Source organism: Oncorhynchus tshawytscha, linkage group LG20, assembly GCF_018296145.1.
Source record: "Oncorhynchus tshawytscha isolate Ot180627B linkage group LG20, Otsh_v2.0, whole genome shotgun sequence".
NCBI classification, from domain to species: Eukaryota; Metazoa; Chordata; class Actinopteri; order Salmoniformes; family Salmonidae; genus Oncorhynchus; species Oncorhynchus tshawytscha.
In genome coordinates, this window is record NC_056448.1 from 19,221,012 (window position 1) to 19,241,588 (window position 20,577).

The 20,577-nt window shown below is 43.5% G+C and overlaps 1 protein-coding gene across 5 annotated transcripts in view; it reads left to right on the forward strand.

Annotated features, from left to right (window-relative positions):
* LOC112219330 (G-protein-signaling modulator 1) overlaps nt 1–9,910 on the forward strand; it is a 34,645-nt gene extending 24,735 nt beyond the window's left edge. For 4 of the 5 annotated variants that reach the window (XM_042302309.1, XM_024380478.2, XM_042302311.1 and 1 more), the window contains 5 exons: nt 1,797–1,867; nt 2,033–2,197; nt 7,350–7,512; nt 7,711–7,916; nt 8,160–9,910. In XM_042302309.1, coding sequence (XP_042158243.1) covers nt 1,797–1,867; nt 2,033–2,197; nt 7,350–7,512; nt 7,711–7,916; nt 8,160–8,357 — 803 coding nt within the window. In that variant the 3' untranslated portion in view covers nt 8,358–9,910. The remainder of the gene's footprint in view (nt 1–1,796; nt 1,868–2,032; nt 2,198–7,349; nt 7,513–7,710; nt 7,917–8,159) is intronic. The other variant, XM_042302308.1, reaches the window with a different exon arrangement.
* The last annotated feature ends 10,667 nt before the right edge of the window (nt 9,911–20,577 follow it).

Here is a 20,577-nt window from a genome sequence, read left to right on the forward strand (position 1 = left end):
TTGTTAATTCATTCCAATAATGCTAGAGCTAACGATACAACCAAATGCATACATAGTGTTTTCGTTTTCTACTTTTCAAGTGTCATATGACTGACAGATGCATATGTAGGATCTTAATTTGACCAGTATTGTAGTAGCAAAATAATCCTGCAGCAACAGGAATTTAACGTTTAGTCCATAACGTTGCTTGACTGTTGGTTAGGCTATTAGCTGAAACAAAAGTAGGCTGCATGAAAAGTCCAATACTGTTAATATAACCGTGTGTTACTGCAGGTTATCAGTGAATTTATGTAAATTATTAAGCATACCTGCATTTCCTGCAGTGTAGGAAAATTCTCTGCAACAAGAGTGATCACATTAAGATCCTACATCTGTAGATCTACACAGATAGTAGAAGTGTGAGAAGTGGACTGCAGAAATGGACATGCAGTCCCATCCCTCACAGAGCTGTTCTGGGTCTCTGTGAAGGTCCTCCAGGTCACACACTGGCCCAACATTTGCTATGGGCGCATGACTCGTAAAGGGCCCCTTATTCATAGTTTGTTTGCCTGGCTGTCTGACCGACTGAACCTCGTCCTCACTGCACATCATAAGACCACAGCACACACATGAGAAACCATGCACGCCCATAGAGCTCCCATAGAGTTCATGGGAATCAACTGTTTGCTCTGTATGTGTGAAAAACTGTCGATTTTCTGTTTACGAGATTTATCTCACGGTTGTGCACTGTAGTTTTGAATGGTCAACATACAGAACTTTCTGTAATACATCAATGTTAGAGTCATTAGTAAAACAGAACGTTACTCAACTCTCTATAAGGGGTTTGTAAACTGTTGATACACTGAACAAAAATATAAACGCAACATGCAACAATTTCAACGATTTTACTGAGTTACAGTTCATGTAAGGAAGTAAGTGAATATAAATAAATTCTTTAGGCCCTAATCTATGGATTTTACATGACTGGGCAGGGGCGCAGCTATGAATGGGCCTGGGAGGGCATAGGCCCACCTACTGGGGAGCCAGGGCCCAGCCAATCAGAATTGGTTTTTCCCCACAAAAGGGCTTTATTACAGACAGTAATAGTCCTCAGCAGCCCCCCTGGGAGGTCCTGGTTTGGCGTGGTTACACGTGGTCTGCTTTTGTAAGGCCGGTTGGACGTACTGCCAAATTCAAAACGACGTTGGAGGCGACTTGTGGTAGAGAAATTAACATTAAATTATCTGGCAACAGCTTTGATGGACATTCTGTAGTCAGCATGCCAATTGCACACTCCATCAAAACTTCTGGGGCATTGTGTTGTGTGACAAAACTGCACATTTTAGAATTGTCCACAGGACAATAAAAGGCCATTGATCAGGCTGTTCAATCAGCTTTTTGATATGCCACACCTGTCAGGTGGATGGATTATCATGGCAAAGGAGAAATACTCACTAACCGGGATGTAAACAAATTTGTGCACAAAATTTGAGAGAAATAAACTTTTTGTGTGTATGGAACATTTCTGGGATCATGTATTTCAGCTTTTTTATAGTTTATGATGATTGCACAGATTCAATCATGAAATGATAATTATTGATCAAATATTTGTATTCACTATAACAATCCTAGCCTTGATGAGTTACTGTGTCTCTGACGTGGGATTGTGGATAGGATGTTTTGTCTTTAAAGCCCCACTCAGGGCAATAATGGCCCTCCATTCATTACATTACTAAAGGGCACACTTAATCTTCCATTGACAACTTTACAAAGGGTATCTGCTTTAATGTCCTCTTTTGCGCTCTTCTCTGTTCTAGGAGCCAGACCAAAATACACCAAGAGAAACAGCATGGACAGTGTCGAACTGTGGAAGTACTCGTCAGATAAGGTAAAACAAAGTCATTTTGTTTATTCCATTTTCGTTTTCTCACATCATTACTCTGACAGTTTTCTGTAACACAACTTACATGGTACATTTCAAGTTTCTATAAAATGAAAGCACACAAATGTAAAATAAATGCTAATCCATTGGTATACGTTACTTTCCCTGCAGATTGGAGACAGCCAGGATGTGGACAGTATATCCCGGAGAACCAAGAGTCAGCAGTCTCAGCCAGGCAGAGGGAAGGGCTACCCCGACAGCCTGTCCTCAGATGACAGGCAATGGTTGGAATCCCCTGTGGACACTGATGACATAACTGTCCAAGTCCCGCCTCCAGTGAGTCTTAATTTTCAATTTCAACTAATGCTCTGAAAAGCTCAGTTAACCAAGAAAGATGATTTTCCATCCACTCAACTGATTTTAATCTGAGTAGATTTAAACATTTTTTTGCCTACCAGCCCTCTCGATGGCATATAACTTCACTTTCTGAGTATCTCTCTGCTTAACAATAACATGCACCTGGTGTTTACTAGTTGAGTTGATTTAGATCAGTCAAATTCATCCCTGTCTCATCAGCTCCACTAAAAGGCTTGTTTTCAATGTGTAGTGTAGCACTATAATGGACTCAGACACAATGACTTTGAACTGTGTTAGCTTTAGCTAACAGTAGCGATTGCTCCTCTGAGTATCTTGTTTCTCCTTAAAGCCCTAATTAAATCTCACACTTTCCACCTCGTATGAAAGTGTTCTACTGAAAGGCATTATCTACTGACTCCAGCTTCAGTTTCCCCTCTGCATTTAAGGATCGGCAGCCTTTTAAACAATCAATGAAAGCTAACCTGACAGCTAAAACTGCATAAATGTGGTTAGCGAGCCAATGCTGTTGGTCAGGAAGAGGCTTCTGAAGTCTGTAGGGTCCTTGCATCCAGATTTATGTCATATGATGATAGTGGCAAGGGAAAGTGTTGTAGGTGAAACATGATGTGATTTAATGAGGGTTAATGGCCAGACTAGGTCTCCAGGTTACTTCCTGGTAGAGAGGAGTGCTATGTCTGATGGCGCTTCCAGGAATAACACTAAGTAAACTTGCTGGCCTTTCTGACTGCTCTAGATTGTTCATAACAATACACCTTTGTGCTGTCCTTATCCTTAGAACGTCATCGGCCAGCTTCAGCCAATGGGGTTGTGTAATTCAGCGCCTGACTCGACCAACCATGCATCTCGGTTCTGTGATGCTGTTAATTGTTGTAATCAGTGGACTGCTGTTGAAAAGAGTGAGGAAGCCCTTGTGTGAAGGATGCCTGTTATTTATTGGCTGACTAAAATAGCTGTTGTACCATTGTGGGATGGTATGGAGACAAGGTGCACTTCCTCTGTTGCTTATCTCTCTCTGTATTCCAGAACTAGACTCAATAATATATTGAACTGACAATAAAAAGAGTACTTGATAAAAAAAAATCACACTAGGTCATAAGTCACTCTGATCACAAAATGTGAGGGAAGGGGTCGGGCATTGGGAAGTGGTGAAATGTCAATGGTTACCATTGTGTGCCTCTGTGTGTGTCTATAGCGGCGCAACTTTGAGTTCTGGTTTCCTTAGCAACACTGATTTAATTTAGGGAGAGTCCTTTCCCCTCTCACTTCCACCTTTCTCTCTCTCCCAACTCACACACTCTCTCCTTCCACCTCACTCTCTCGCTCCCCTTCACCATAATTGAGTAATTGAACAATACATAGGCAGAGAAAAGATCCAGACAGAGAGGCAAGAGGAGAACAGACAGAGTCCAGGAAGTCACAGCTCATTATGCTCGGAGGGGGAGAAAATTACAATCACATGGAGCTCAGCTGAGGCACAGGAAGACGCACATAATGTTTCTTCTTTTGCTGGTCAATTTGGGAATTGATCACAGAATAGCATTTTAATGAACTTATAGTATTCACGAGAGATCCATATTAATTTATTGCTGCTATAGATACAATTATTAAATAGATGGCTTGATTGAACCCAATGAGATGTTCCATTGTGCTTGCCGGAACTGTCTCTTGGCAGTGCTCAGAGTTTGTTGTTCCCGTGATTTGTTAGTGGGCACTCGCTGCCCATCCCCCTGCCTCGGCTGACAATGTGACCTTCATCAGAGGACCCCCCTCTCCTCATAATGAGTTATTTTCCCACAGTGGGAGAGAGAGCTGCAGCTGGGACAAAGATGTCCTGCAGAAGAGAGAGAGGGAGGGGGAAGATGGATATATAATTATATGAATGAATGAAGGAATGAATGAGTGGTAGAGAGAGAAAGAGAGAGGGGGAGATGGGAGAGAGGGGGAGATGGGAAGGAAGGATGAGAGAGGGGGAGAGGAGAGAGGGGGAAGGATGAGAGAGGGAGATATAGGAGAGAGGGGGAGTGATGAGAGAGGGGGAGAGGAGAGAGGGGGAAGGATGAGAGAGGGAGATATAGGAGAGAGGGGGAGGGGGAAGATGGATATATAATTATATGAATGAATGAAGGAATGAATGAGTGGTAGAGAGAGAAAGAGAGAGGGGGAGATGGGAGAGAGGGGGAAGGATGAGAGAGGGAGATATAGGAGAGAGGGGGAGTGATGAGAGAGGGGGAGAGAGGAGAGAGGGGGAGGGATGAGAGGGGAGAGATGGGGGAGCGATGACAGAAGGGGAGAGATGAGAGGGGAATATAGGAGAGGGGGAGCGATAAGAGAAGGGGGAGTGATGAGTGATGGGGGATATAGGGAGAGGGGGAGCGATGAGAGATGGGGGATATAGGAGAGAGGGGGAGCAATGAGAGAGCGGGATATAGGAGAGAGGGGGATATAGGAAAGAGGGAGAGCGATGAGAGAGGGTGAGAGATGAGAGAGGGGGATATAGGAGAGAGGGGGATATAGGAAAGATGAGAGAGGGGGAGCGATGAGAGAGGGGGATATAGGAGAGGGGGATATAGGAGAGAGGAGGATATAGAAGAAAGGGGGATATAGGAAAGAGGGGGAGCGATGAGAGAGGGGGACTGATGAGAGAGGGGGATATTGGAGAGAGAGGGATATAGGAAAGAGGGTGGAGCAATGAGAGAGGGGGATATAGGAGAGAGGGGGATATAGGAAAAAGGGTGTAGCGATGAGAGAGGGGGAGCGATGAGAGGAAGAGAGAGGGGGAGCGATGAATGAGGGGGATATAGGGGAGAGGGGGAAGAGGAGAGCGGGGAGCGATGAGAGGGGAGAGATGGGGGAGCGATGAGAGAGGTGGATTTAGGAGAGAGGGATAGATGAGGGGGTGATGAGAGAGGGGAATGTTGAGAGAGGGGGAGCAATGAGAGAGGGGGAGCGATGGGAGAAGGGGAAGAGGGGAGGGCGTAATGAGGAGGACAGGCGTCAGTGGGGACGGATGGGGGAAAGAGAGCACCGAGAGGGAAGGGTGGAAAGGAGGAGAGTGGTGAGGGAAGGGGGGAAGACAGGGGAGTGTGAGTCCGGCGTGTGGAGAGTGAGGGAAAGAGGAGAGCGCTCGGAGAGAGAGAAAGAGTGAAGAAAGGGAAAGAGAGGTGCTTGTGTGGTAAGACACTTCACTGTACTCTTTATCTGTATGATCATTTGATGGATGATGGTGTTGCTTGAACTAGTCTCTCTAATTTTTTTACTTTGTTAGCCTAAATGTCTGTTTCTTGCTCTGCCAGAGAGGCAGACACATTTTGTGGCAATGAATTATTTTACGATGCCCAGTAAAGCAAACGTTTGAAGTGTAGCCTAATTTTGGTCCAAAGTTTTCACAAGAAAAGTCTCTGCTGAAAATGTGACCGCCTACAGCAACAGCACTGTTGTATCGTACTATTGAACATTGTAGCCTCTGACCAGATTCTGGTGAGCTTATTCACTGATAGTTGCCTTTGTACAAATCACACTGTACCGAGTTGAGACTTAAAGGTTCTTAATTATCAATGTAAATTAAAAAATATATACAATTTGCTTCCAGACAAAATTGCCTTGTACAGTACGTGTATCCAGTCCTATTTTTGTGGAGATAATGTTTGGTGTTGATTGGGACATTATGGTGTGTGTGCCTGCGAGGCGTGTTGGGGAAAGGGTGAGGAGGATAAGGACACCATCAGCCATTATTGATCCATGATGTGTCCTGTGGCTCACTGCCTATGATGCCTGCCATTAACCTGCCCAGGGATTTATCGTCAACATGGAGGCAGGATCACACACTGACCAATACAGAGAATCATGTTGATATTGTAGATGGCCACAGTACTGGATGTTGATACTCAGAGGAGGCTTTATATGTGTACTATATTTTATACCTTTATTTAACTTGGCAAGTCAGTTAAGAACAAATTCTTATTTTCAATGACAGCCTAGAAACAGTGGGCCTTGTTCAGGGGCAGAACAACAGATTTTTACCTTGTCAGCTCGGGGATTTGATCTTGTAACAAGTCCAATGCTCTAACCACTAGGCTACCTGTTGCCCCAAACTCAATACTATATTGAGAGGTTGTGCTATGTTTGATGACCAAACAGCAATTTTTTGAAGGCATCCTAGTTGGTCAGATAGTGAGAACACTGTTATGTGCTATTCCAGTTAGTATCGAAGACATTTTTTGTCCAAAGTGCTATGAAAAGGTTGAGAACAACGCAAACAACAGCAACTCAATATATAATGGTACAGGTCACCATAATGGCAGAGAGCCAATAATTGTACTGCCACTGATTGCATTGAGCAACAATTGGAGAATCTAATAGCCAATAGTCAATGGAGACAAACAGACAGACTGTGTATCTATTTGGCCATGTGACTCATTAGACACTCTAATACCAGGACATACTGCATGGTCATTTCACAGCAGTTCAATAGTACTTGATATGCGAAGCAAATGTTCTCCTCTATCTGGAACACCAACTGCCCCAAACCAGGCATCCTGTTAAACAAGCCAAACAGAAACCACATAAACAGTATACAAGAGACAAGTGGGTCAGTGTATGTGGAAATACAGTGTATTCAGAAAGTATTCAGACCCCTTCCCGTTTTCCACATTTTGTTACGTTACAGCCTAATTCTAAAATCGATTACATTTATTTTTGTCCTTATCAATTTGCACACAAAACCCCATAATGACAAAGCAAAAACAGGTTTTCTGAAATTTTTGCAAATGTATATACAGTACCAGTCAAAAGTTTGGACACACCTTCTCTTTCAAGGGTTTTTATTTATTTTTACTATTTCCTACATTGTAGAATAATAGTGAAGACATCAGAACTATGAAATAACACATATGGAATCATGTAGAAACCAATAAAGTGTAAAACAAATCTAAATATATTTTATATTTGAGATTCTTCAAAGTAGCCACCCTTGGCCTTGATGACAGCTTTGCACACTCTTGGCATTCATCTAACGTAGCAAAATGGGGAAAACGCCAAGGGGTCTGAATACTTTCCCAATGAACTGTATGCACCTGTTACATCACTTAGCAACAATGTCCCTCTGTTTCAGAAGCTAGGTCAGGACCCCTCCGATGAGGACTGCTTCTTCGACCTTCTCAGCAAGTTCCAGAGCAGCCGCATGGACGACCAGCGCTGCCACCTAGACGACCTGAATGAAGAGAATGGAGAAAATGGCGAGAACGGAGGGGCCGTCTCTCTCAATGAAATGCTAGGTAGGTTAATGACTGTGACGGCGGTCTAAAGCTAGAGCATCACTAATACTACTTGGGACCGTCATTACTTCCAGCGACTTGATTTGACGTCAATGCATGATTCACTCAAAGCAATGGTCTCTAGTCAGAAATGTGTGGCTTGGAATATCTTCTGTCAATGACAGTACAATATAGTTCTCCTCCTCTTGTGCTTCTCAGACCCTACACTCATCACGTCACCCCAGACAGAGGAGCTATTTGACCTGATCGTCAGTTCCCAGAGCCGTCGCCTGGACGACCAGCGGGTCAGCGTCAGCAACTTACCCGGCCTCAGGATCACCCATAACAACCTGGGCCACCTGTGTGTCGATGCAGAACCCCAGGAGCCAAGCGATGACTTCTTCAACATGCTCATGAAGTGCCAGGTAGGGCCATGTCTCACTGCCTCAGCATCTCTATGGGTTGAATCTTAACCTAAGATCTGCGCAAATAACTCAAATGTTTGTGTTGAGTCCGTCTCTGGTACCATCAATTAATGCATGATTTAGGTAAAATACTCAAATGTTTGTGCATACTGTATCTCAGGCTATGCAGGATTCATAACTGCAGGACTTGCTATTTTAGATGTCTGTCTCTCCCTCTCTCTCACTCTCTGTGTCTGCTTCCAGTCCTCCAGGATCGATGACCAACGGTGTTCCCCACCAGAAGGGGGGCCCCGGGCCCCCACGGTGCCTGACGAGGACTTCTTTAGTCTGATCCAGAGGGTACAGGCCAAGCGCATGGACGAGCAGCGGGTTCACCTCCCGTCAGATGAACAGGATGGGCCCGACTCCGACCCAGAACCACCCTCCGGAGACTCCAGCTAGGGACCCAAGCACACATCCCTCGGGGAGTCTGCCTCATAGAAGGTGGAGAGAAAGAGGAGAAATGAGCCACCACCTGAGGAGATCTGTGAAGGGGTGAAAGTAAATTAGGTTGATGTGTGATGCACGATCCGAACCCTATGTGCAATATGTGGCCCCCTTTCAGCTGTTGTGAATCTGTTTAGGTTTGAAATGTGTGTAAATCCGATAATGATGAAATGGAATGTATATATGATACATTTATGTGAATTATGGTTTGGGGTGTTTTGCTAGGGATTGAGACGCCAACAAGAAATAACAGATATTCATATTTACCCCATTTACTGCCTTAATCAGTTTTTCTCTGACTCAGATTGTATTCCCAAGTGTCAGGGGTCTGTGGGTTCAAAGTGCATGATAGAATAGTATTCGGTTTGAAGGATGACGATGAATGCTGCTGGTATTATTGGTGTAGCAAACAGTATTGGCTACAGTTTTCGGTGGCAACAACATGGTCTCTTCATTATTGAGTTAATGTCCTCTGGAGCACAACCAAACAGGTTTTAAAACAATATATCAATTTATCAAAATAGTAAAAGATACAGTGAAAATACATTTTATGGATAATAGTATACAAAATCAAGAAAAGCACATTTTAGGGAGAAATTCAAGGGAGAAATTGAGTAGATGGATCAGGGGACTTTTTAGGACAGGAAGGGAGTAGATGCACAGCCTATGCACACAGAATCCTGTTTTGCAGGGAACTCCTGCTAAAATGCCACAGCTGTTGGTCTTCAATTTCCAATCATCTTCAACAGATGTCTCATATTCTGCTGGTTTACTGCCCCATTGTGGTGAAACTTGTATACTAGAACTGTCCTGTGTACCCCATTGGAAATGATTTGTAATTCCTGCGGAAGGTTGAGGATGTAATCTTCTGCGCAAGTATATTGATTTTAAGCACTTTTTATTATTTTAGTGACAAGCTATACTTAAACTGTACAGTATGTACATTGCATATTTTTTGCTGATAATTTTTTAAAGGTTAGTGTATTTGCAACAAAAATGTAGTGCCTTGTGTGTATTTTATTCAGTTGTGGATATCAGAGTTATTCTGTTACAGACCCAGCAGACCAAAGACGGGTGCAAACTGAGGAAACTAAACAAAAACGGCTTATAGTAAGATCTAACGTACTGTACATATATGTTGCCTAACTGATGTTCCACAATGGACATTTTAGTTGCTCTTCTTCTTTGGGACTCCATTTGTAAACATATTAGTATTAGCGTGTAGCTCTTCTTTGTACCTCAAGGGTCGTGAACCTAACCCAGGATGGGTCGTGGTCCAAATGATTCATCTCCATCTCTGTAGTAAGAGGGTAACAAGGTCCCCACTGTTCTCCAAAAATAGTTGATTTCCTCTATTTTCTCATACCTTATGAGGATAAACTTGGTCCAGACCTATCCGCTACGCTTCTATTTGTCACTGCCATATGTACATATTTTTTGTATTTATGTTCCATTTGAGGACATTAAGATGTCCCCTCTGCTTTTAATAAAATGTTGATTCAAATGTTTTGCGTGCCTCTATAGTCATCAACAGTGTTGTTTTAAAGATTACCATAAGAATGTCTGCTTTCAAATTAGGGGCTGTGCTTAAACGTAAACACATTGTACGTAGGTGGTGTTGAGACTGCCTTTTTTTTATTACACCCCATTCTACAGTATTTTGCTAAACTTTTCTCATGGCCCGACCCTCATTACGTGCAGTGCGTGATTCAATTTCCCCCCAGTCCAAAGACATGGACATTCTTTAGATATCAGATATGGAACATTTTACAATATATTCACAGTCTCCTCGCCCTGATAAGAATGACTCCTTATAACAGCAACTGAAAACACGGCCATAAAAAAAAGATGGAGAGTGTCATTGACTTGCCCTTAGTTGGGCAAGGCACAGTGGGCTGACCAAACATGTTGGTTTGCTTTTCTCTGTTTTCTAGAGGAGATGATCCCAGAAACCCTAGACCTACTCCAATTTGCATACCACCCCAACAGATCCATAGACGACGCAATCTCAATTGCACTCCACACAGCCTTGACCTACCTAGATAAGAGGAATACTTCCGGCGCCGAAAGAGATGGCCGCCTCGCTTCTCGTTCCTATTTTTCATGTGTTATTTATTTGTTACCCCAGGAAATCGTAGGATTTATTACATACAGTCGGGAGGAACTATTGGATAAAAGAGCAACGTCAACTCACCAACATTATGATCAGGAATACGACTTTCCCGAAGCGGATTCTCTGTTTGGCCCACCACCCAAGGACAATGGATCGGATCCCAGCCGGCGACCCAAAACAACGGCGCCGCAGAAGGGGCAGACAGAGCGGTCTTCTGGTCAGGCTCCGTAGACGGGCACATCGGGTACCGCTCCTGAGTATACTACTCGCCAATGTCCAATCTCTTGACAATAAGGTAGACGAAATCCGAGCCAGGGTTGCCTTCCAGAGAGACATCAGAGACTAGCGTTCTTTGTTTCATGGAAACATGGCTCACTCGAGACACGCTATCGGAGTCGGTACAGCTACCAGGTTTCTTCACGCAGAAACAAGCATCTCTCTGGTAAGAAGAAGGGCGGGGGTTATGCCTTATGATTAACGAGACGTGATGTGATCATAACAACATAAAGGAACTCAAGTCCTTTTGTTCATCTGACTTAGAATTCCTCACAATCAAATGCCTACCGCATTATCTACCAAGAGGATTCCCTTCGATCATAATCACAGTCGTGTATATTCCCCCCCAAGCAGACACATCGACGGCCCAGAAAGAACTTCATTCGACTCTATGTAAACTGGAAACCACATATCCCAAGGCTGCATTTATTGAAGCTGGGGATTTTAACAAGGCTAATCTAAAAACAAGGCTCTCTAAATTCTATCAGCATATCGATTGCGCGACCCGGACTGGCAAAACCCTGGATCATTGTTATTCTAACTTCCGCAACGCATATTAGGCCCTCCCCCGCCCTCTTTTCAGAAAAGCTGACCACGACTCCATTTTGTTGCTCCCAGCCTATAGACAGAAACTAAAACAGGAAGCACCTGCGCTCAGGTCTGTTCAACGCTGGTCCGACCAATTGGATTCCACGTTTCAAGATTGCTTTGATCATGTGGACTGGGATATGTTCCGCATAGCGTCGAACAACAAAATTGATGAATACGCTGATTCGGTGAGCGAGTTTATTAGCAAGTGCATCGGCAAGTGATGTTGTACCCACAGCGTCTATTAAAACATTCCCCAACCAGAAACCGTGGATTGATGGCAGCATTCGTGCAAAACTGAAAGGGCGAACCACAGCTTTTAATCAGGGCAAGGTGACCGGAAACATGACCGAATACAAACAGTGTAGCTATTCCCACCGCAAGGCAATCAAACAAGCTAAGCGTAGGTATAGAGACAAAGTAGAGTCGCAATTCAACGGCTCAGACACGAGAGGTATGTGGCAGGGTCTACAGTCAATCACGGACTACAAAAGGAAAACCAGCACCGTCGCAGACCAGGATGTCTTGCTCCCAGACAGACTAAACAACTTCTTTGCTCGCTTTGAGGACAATACAGTGCCACTGACATGGCCCACTACCAAAACCTGCGGGCTCTCCTTCACTGCAGCCAACATGAGTAAAACATTTAAATGTGTTAATCCTCACAGGGTTGCAGGCCCAGACGGCATCCCCGGCTACGTCCTCAGAGCATGCGCAGACCAGCTGGCTGGTGTGTTTACGGACATATTCAATCAATCCTTATCCCAGTCTGCTGTTCCCACATGCTTCAAGAGGGCCCCCATTGTTCCTGTTCCCAAGAAAGCTAAGGTAACTGAGCTAAATGACTATCGCCCCGTAGCACTCACTTCCGTCATCATGAAGTGCCTTGAGAGACTAGTCAAGGACCATATCACCTCCACCCTACCTGACACCCTAGACCCACTCCAATATGCTCCAATTTGCCCCAATAGGTCCACAGATGACGCACTTGCAACCACACAGCACACTGCCCTAACCCATCTGGAGAAGAGGAATACTTATGTAAGCATTCTGATCATCGACCACAGCTCAGCATTTAACACCATAGTACCCTCCAAACTCGTCATTAAGCTCGAGACCCTGGGTCTCGACCCCGCCCTCTGCAACTGGGTCCTGGACTTGCTGACGGGCTGCCCTCAGGTGGTGAGGGTAGGTAACAACATCTCCACCCGCTGATCCTCAACACTGGGGCCCCACAAGGGTGCATTCTCAGCCCTCTCCTGTACTCCCTGTTCACCCACGACTGCGTCAAGTTTGCAGACGACACTACAGCGGTAGGCTTGATTACCAACAACGACGAGACGGCCTACAGGGAGGAGGTGAGGGCCCTCGGAGTGTGGTGTCAGGAAAATAACCTCAAACTCAATGTCAACAAAACAAAGGAGATGACCGATGACTTTAGGAAACAGCAGAGGGAGCAGCCCCCTATCCACATCGACGGACAGTAGTTGAGAGGGTGGAAACTTTTAAGTTCCTCGGCGTACACATCACGGACAAACTTAAATGGTCCACCCACACAGACAGCGTGGTGAAGAAGGCACAGCAGCGCTTCTTCAACCTCAGGAGGCTGAAGAAATTCGGCTTGTCACCAAAAACACTCACAAATTTTTACAGATGCACAATCGAGAGCATCCTGTCGGGCTGTGTCAGGGGGCAAACTACCTGCCCTCGAGGACACCTACATCACCCGATGTCACAGGAAGGCCAAAAAGATCATCAAGGACAACAACCACCCGAGCCACTGCCTGTTCACCCCGCTATCATCCAGAAGGTGAGGTCAGTACAGGTTCATCAAAGTGGGGACCGAGAGTCTGATAAATAGCTTCTATCTCAAGGCCATCAGACTGTTAAACAGCCATCACTAACATTGAGTGGCTGCTGCCAACATACTGACTCAACTCTAGCCACTTTAATAATGGAAAAATGTATGTGATAAATGTATCACTAGCCACTTTAAACAATGCCACTTTATATAATGTTTACATACCCTACATTACTCATCTCATATGCACATACTGTACTCTATACCATCAACTGCATCTTGCCTATGCTGTTCGGCCATCACCCATTCATATATTTTTATGTACATATTCTTATTCCTTTACTCATTCCTTTACACTTGTGTGTATTAGGTAGTTGTTGTGGAATTGTTAGATTACTTGTTAGATATTACTGCATGGCCGGAACTAGAAACACAAGCATTTCGCTACCCTCGCATTAACATCTGCTAGCCATGTGCATGTGACAAATGCAATTTGATTTGATTTGAATACCTATGTGAGAATGCTGTTCATTGACTTCAGCTCACTGTTCAAAACCATTGTCCCTTCCAAGCTCGTAACAAAGCTTAGGACTCTGCAACTGGATCCTGCACTTCCTGACGGGCTGAACCCAGGTGGTGAGGGTAGAAAACTTTACCTCCGCCATGCTGACCCTCAACACAGGGGCTCCACAGGGGTGTGTGCTTTGTCCCCTAATGTACTCCCTGTTCTCGCATGACTTCAACACCATCATCAAGTTTGCTGACAAAACAACGGTGGTAGGCCAGATGAGACAGCCGACAGGGAGGATGACAGTGACCTGACAGTGTGGCGCCAGAACAACAACCTCTCCCTCAATGTCAGTAAGACCAAAGAGCTAATTGTGGACTACAGAAAACAGGGGGTAAGCATGCCCCCATCCACATCAATGGGCCGCAATGGAGCAGGTCGAAATCTTCAAGTTCCTCAGTATCCAAATCTCTAAGAATTTAAAATGGTCCACACACGTGCTCACAGTTGTGAATAAGGTGGAAAAGGTTTGGCATAGGCCCTAAAATGCTTAAAACGTTCTACAGCTATACCAGTGAGAGCATCTTGACTGGCAGCATCACTGCTTGGTATGGAAATAGCACCGCCCTCGATTGCATGGCACTACAGAGGGTGGTAATGACAGCCCAGTACATCACTGGGGCCGAGCTCCTTGACATTCAGAACCTCTATATCAGTCAGAGTGAAAGGAAGGCCCGGAAAATCGTGAAAGGCTCCAACCACCCAAGCCATTGTTGTTAGGCAGGGCGGAGCAGGTTAACTCAGGTGCAGACTCAGACAAGGAGACAGGGATAAGGTAACTAATGTGTTTATTGAAAAGCAGGGGGGAGATGGGGTGCCAGGGGAAGCAGGCCAGGGGAAGAGTATTTGTAGAGGTCTTGATTATGGAACAGGTTGCAGCTGGTGGGGATCTGTTCCGCCTCCAGCACACCTGTCTCTACTCACACAACCACATACACCCACACAGGGAGAGAGGGAGAGAGCACTGGAGGAGTGGCGGCAGGCTAGGGAGACACAGGATGAGAAGTAGAGGGCATGGCAGGAACAGATGTAACAATTGTTCTCTCTTCTTATGCATGGCAAGTGGTACTGATGCATCAAGTCTGACACCAACAGGCTCCTGAACAGCTTCTATCCCATGCCATAAGACTGCTAACTACTGTACACCGAGCAAAAAAAGAAATGCAACGTGTTGGTCCCATGTTTGGAATGCTCTTGATCGATGTGTATAATAGCACGTTTCAGTTATTGCCAACGTCCAGCAACTTGCCACAGCAATTGGAAGAGGAGTGGGACAACATTCCACAGGCCACAATCAACAGCCTGATCAACTCTATGGGATGGAGATGTGTTGTGCTGCATGAGGCAAATGGTGGTCACACCAGATACTGACTGGTTTTCTGATCCACACGCCTGATATCAGTATTCCCAGTCATGGGAAATCCATAGATTGGGGCCTAATATACGTATTTATTTCAACTGACTGATTTCCTTAAATGAACTGCAACGCAGTAAAATCTTTGAAATTGTTGCATGTTGCGTTTCTCACGTTTCAGGGAAGACCCAGATGCAGCCAATGTCGAAGTAACAAAAGTGCATTACTAGAACAGGGGGCAGGCAAAACGATAGATCAAGGGCAGGCAGAGGTCAGTAAACCAGGGTGGTATGACAAGATACAGAAACGGCAGGCAGGCTCAGGGTCAGGGCAGGCAGAATGGTCAAAACCGTGAAAACAGGAACTAGAAACAGACAGGAGCAAGGAGAAAAACGCTGGTAGGCTTGACAAACCAAATGAACTGGCAACACACAAACAGAGAACACAGGTAATCTCAGCAAAAAAAGAAACGTCCCTTTTTCAGGACCCTGTCTTTCAAAGATAATTGGTAAAAATCCAAATAACTTCACAGATCTTCATTGTAAAGTGTTTAAATACTGTTTACCATGCTTGTTCAAAGAACCATAAACAATTCATGAACATGCACCTGTGGAATGGTCGTTAAGACACTAACAGCTTACACACGATAGGCAATTAAGGTCACAGTTATGAAAACTAAACACTAAAGAGGCCTTTCTACTAAACACCAAAAGAAAGATGCCCAGGGTCCCTCCTCATCTGCGTGAACGTGCCTTAGGCATGCTGCAAGGAGGCATGATTACTACAGATGTGGCCAGGGCAATAATAGCACAAAAAGTGCTCTTCACTGATGAGTCGCGGTTTTGTCTCACCAGGGGTGATAGTTGGTTTCGCTTTTATCGTCGAAGGAATGAGCGTTGCACCGAGGCCTGTACTCTGGAGCTAGATCGATTTGGAGGTGGATGGTCCGTCACGGTCTGGGGCGGTGTGTCACAGCATCATCGGACTGAGCTTGTTGTCATTGCAGGCAATCTCAACGCTGTGCATTACGGGGAAAACATCCTCCTCCCTCATGTGGTACCCTTCATGCAGGCTCATCCTGACATGACCCTCCAGCATGACAATGCCACCAGCCATACTGCTCGCTCTGTGCGTGATTTCCTGCAAGACAGGAATGTCAGTGTTCTGCCATGGCCAGCTATGAGACTGGATCTCAATCCTATTGAGCACGAGTGAGACCTGTTGGATCAGAGGGTGAGGGCTAGGGCCATTCCCCCCAGAAATTTCTGGGAACTTGCATGTGCCTTGGTGGAAGAGTGGGGTAACATCTCACAGCAAGAACTGGCAAATCTGGTGCAGTCCACAAGGAGGAGATGCACTGCAGTACTTAATGCAGCTGGTGGCCACACCAGATACTGACTGTTACTTTTGATTTTGACCCCCCCTTTGTTCAGGGACACATTATTCCATTTCTGTTAGTCACATGTCTGTGGAACTTGTTCAGTTAATGTCTCAGTTGTTGAATCTTGTTATGTTCATGCAAATATTTACACATGTTAAATTTGCTGAAAATCAACACAGTAGGCAGTGAGAGGACATTTATTTTCTTGCTGAGTTTATAAATACACTGTGGATAATGGGAAAAAAGGGTGACACCTGGAGGGGGGTGGAGACAAGCACAAAGACAGGCGAAACAGATCAGGGTGTGACAGTTTACATTTTTGTTCGGTATATTATGCTGACTTACTTTATCGTGTACTTCTTATTTTTATATCTTGTGTTTTTGTTCTACCTTATTATTTTTTCTTCTATTAGATTGCTATTGATTACTGCATTGTGCATGTGCAATTAAAACTTGAAACCATGTAACAGTGATCAGACTGCAAAGCTCTTTATTCAGCTTGAGTTGTGGTTCACCTTTGCACATTGGCTCTTTTCCTGTTTGTTGCAAAAACACATATGCATCATTTCTCTTTTACTCTTTTAGGATCAGCCTTCCTTTGATAATTACTGTACATAAACAGCCTCTGCTCTATGATGTCATAGGGAAGCTTGCTATGGGAAAAGAAGTGAGCAAAGGCCAAGCAATTCCCATGCAACTCCAATCTTCTGCTGGAATAGACCACAAACCTTTCATTGGGCACGCCACGTCATTTAAACGTGGAAATGTGGGTAACATTTGGTTGAGACGTTAGTCAATGAGATTTCAAAAAGACAGCCAGAAGTTTCCTGAATTCCCAATGTGTTATCACTATGCGTTCAGCCATTTAAAGGCACACCAAATTGCAAATGGTTATACAATGACAGATATTTTGTATTTATTCAACAACTTAATACGTTATCACTGTACTTCATGTATTAGCACAGCCAAATGACCTGGATTGCAGTTTACATAGTGTAAGTAATCAATGATGTTCAAGATTCTACACAGATCATTATAGCAATTGTGAAGCTCTACACAGACCTGCAACCTTTGCATGCTATCATCTTGAACATGCACACTTTCTATGATGACATAAGAAGACATATATATAGTTACAGTAGGCTAACCTCAATATGTGGCCATGGATGTGTGACTGATTTTAAGGTTGAAGAAATACTCTTACATTCGATTCTAAGATAGCCTCAGCTTTAGGCTGTTTACTGTATTACAAAGATTATTGAATTGTGTTTGGTTGACATTACAATCAAATCTTGAAATTTAAAGGGTATCTAATGTTTGGATAGTTTCATCTGAGCCACTGGCTTAATCCTATTCTTGAACTTATTTTTGGTTTAGTTGGAGACGTGAATCCAACATTTAATATGTTAACTTGTTCATAGGCTATTTACTGTAGTGCAAAAGTTATATTGAAATGTGTTTGGTTGTCAACAAATTCCAGTTTGTCTACAAATTAAGAATTTATATGCTGTATTCACGTCTCCATCTCAACCAAGAATCAAGTTAAAGACTAAGACTAAATAAAGTTAAACTTTATTTAAAGTTCATTTAAAGTTTGATTGCATTTAGTCCTATTCTTTAAACTTAGATGTTTCTTTGGAGACAAACTGGAATTAAAACCAGACTAAGTCAGTGGCACAGATAGAACTATTTAAGCAGAAGATATTGTAAATCTTCTTCAAATGTTGATATTTGGTTGCATTAACAACCAAACACAAATTCAATATGCAGTTTGTCTTCCAATTAGTAATTGGATTCACGTCTCCATCTCAACCTAAAGTCAAAGTAAAACAATAGGACAACATTTAATCTAATCTAACTTTGAATGCATTTTAGATAAAGTTGGATTTAACTTAGATTTTTGAAATGGCGACATGAATCCAACATAGAGTCTTAATGATTAACTTGAAGATTACTTTTGAAATCAACCAAAGCTTGAAACCATAGGCCTATATGTATTGTTTATTTTTCAGTTGAACCCTGTGTTGAATTGAAACAATAGCTGTTGATGACTTTGCAAATGCTTATATAGGCCTAAATAGTATCATTCATGATATATGATGTGTAAAGTATGGTTAGATTTCATTTGTTCGGTTAAACTTAGCCTTTGGAACGGCTTCGATAGCAACAGCTAATATATTTACTTAACAAGGGGTCTCTCAATAATCATTCTCATGATAGCCCATTGGTAGTAGTCTGTGTTCTGTTCAATGTTCTCTACCTATAAATTACTGTAAATACCCCAGTTCATGTTGTTAAGTTCAAAAGATTACAAGATAAAAAATTGCTCACACCATTCAAATCAACGAAGGGCAGTTCTGAACAATTTAAACTGGATTTGAAAGAGATGATTGATTCTTTGTTTAAATGTGGAAGACACATTTCAGTTGAATGCATTCAGTTGTACAGGTTGTATAGGTATCCCCCAATCATATCTGGCTCTGTGCCCTCTCTGATTCATGGCATTGAACGCTTTAGCAGGATTCTTTCTCTTCACAACTGGCTACGTGATTATTGCATCTCAAAGAGTATAACTTTTTTTTACAATTTCGATACCTTTAGGAAACAAAACACGTTTTATTAAGGAGGATGGGATTCAGCACGCTTATAGGGAAGGACATTCAACAAGCAAAGCACTTACACAAATGACTGATGATTGGCTGAGAGAAATTGATGATAAAAAGTTAGTGCGGCTTTTGACATTATCAATCATAGTCTGCTGCTGGAAAAACACAAGTGTTATGGCTTTACACCCCCTGCTATATTGTGGATAAAGAGTTACCTGTCTAACAGAACACAGAGGGTGTTCTTTAATGGAAGCCTATCCAACATAATCCAGGTCAAATCAGGAATTCCCCAGGGCAGTTGTCAAGGCCCCTTACCATTTTTCAATCTCTACTAACGACATGCCACCGGCTTTGAATAAAGCCAATTTGTTTATGTGTGTGGATGACTCAACACTATACACGTCAGCTACTACAGTGATTAAAATGACTGCAAAACTTAACAAAGAGCTGCTGTTAGTTTCAGAATGGGTGGCAAGGAATAAGTTAGTCCTAAATATTTCAAAAACTAAAAGCATTGTATTTGGGACAAATCATTCACTAAACCCTAAACCTCAACCAAATCTTGTACTTAATAATGTGGAAATTGAGCAAGTTGAGGTGACTAAACTGCTTGGAGTAACCCTGGATTGTAAACTGTCATGGTCAAAACTGTTGATACAATAGTAGCTAAGATGGGGCAAAGTCTGTCCGTAATAAAGCGCTGCTCTGCCTTCTTAACAACACTATCAACAAGGCAGGTCCTGCAGGCCCTAGTTTTGTCGCACCTGGACTACTGTTCAGTTGTGTGGTCAGGTACCACAAATAGGGAATTAGGAAAACTACAATTGGCTCAGAACAGGGCAGCACGGCTGGCCCTTAAATGTACATGGAGAGCTAATATTAATCATAGGGTCGGCAGGTAGCCTAGTGGTTAGAGCATTGGACTTGTAATCAAAAGGTTGCAAGATTGAATCCCTGAGCTGATTAGGTAAAAATCTGTCGTTCTGCCCCTGAACAAGGCAGTTAACCCACTGTTTCTAGGCCGTCATTGAAAATAAGATTTTTTTCTTAACTGACTTGCCGAGTAAAATAAATAAATATGCATGTTAATCTCAAAGTGGAGGAGAGATTGATGTCATCACTACTTGTTTTTGTAAGAAGTGTTGCCAAGCTGAAGCTGTCTGTTTAAACTACTAGCCCACATCTCGGACACCCATGCATACCCCACATGACATGCCACCAGAGGTCTCTTCACAATCCCCAAGTCCAGAACAGACTATGGAAGGTGTACAGTACTACATAGAGTCATGAGTACATGGAACTCTATTCCACATCACGTAACTGATGCAAACAGTAGAATCAGATCACAAAACGGATAAAAATACACCTTATGGAACAGCGGGGACTGTAAAGAAACACACACACAGGTACAGACACATGCATACACACATGGGTGCTAGCACACACTGTACACGCATGTACATTGCTGTATTCTTGTATGGTGGTATC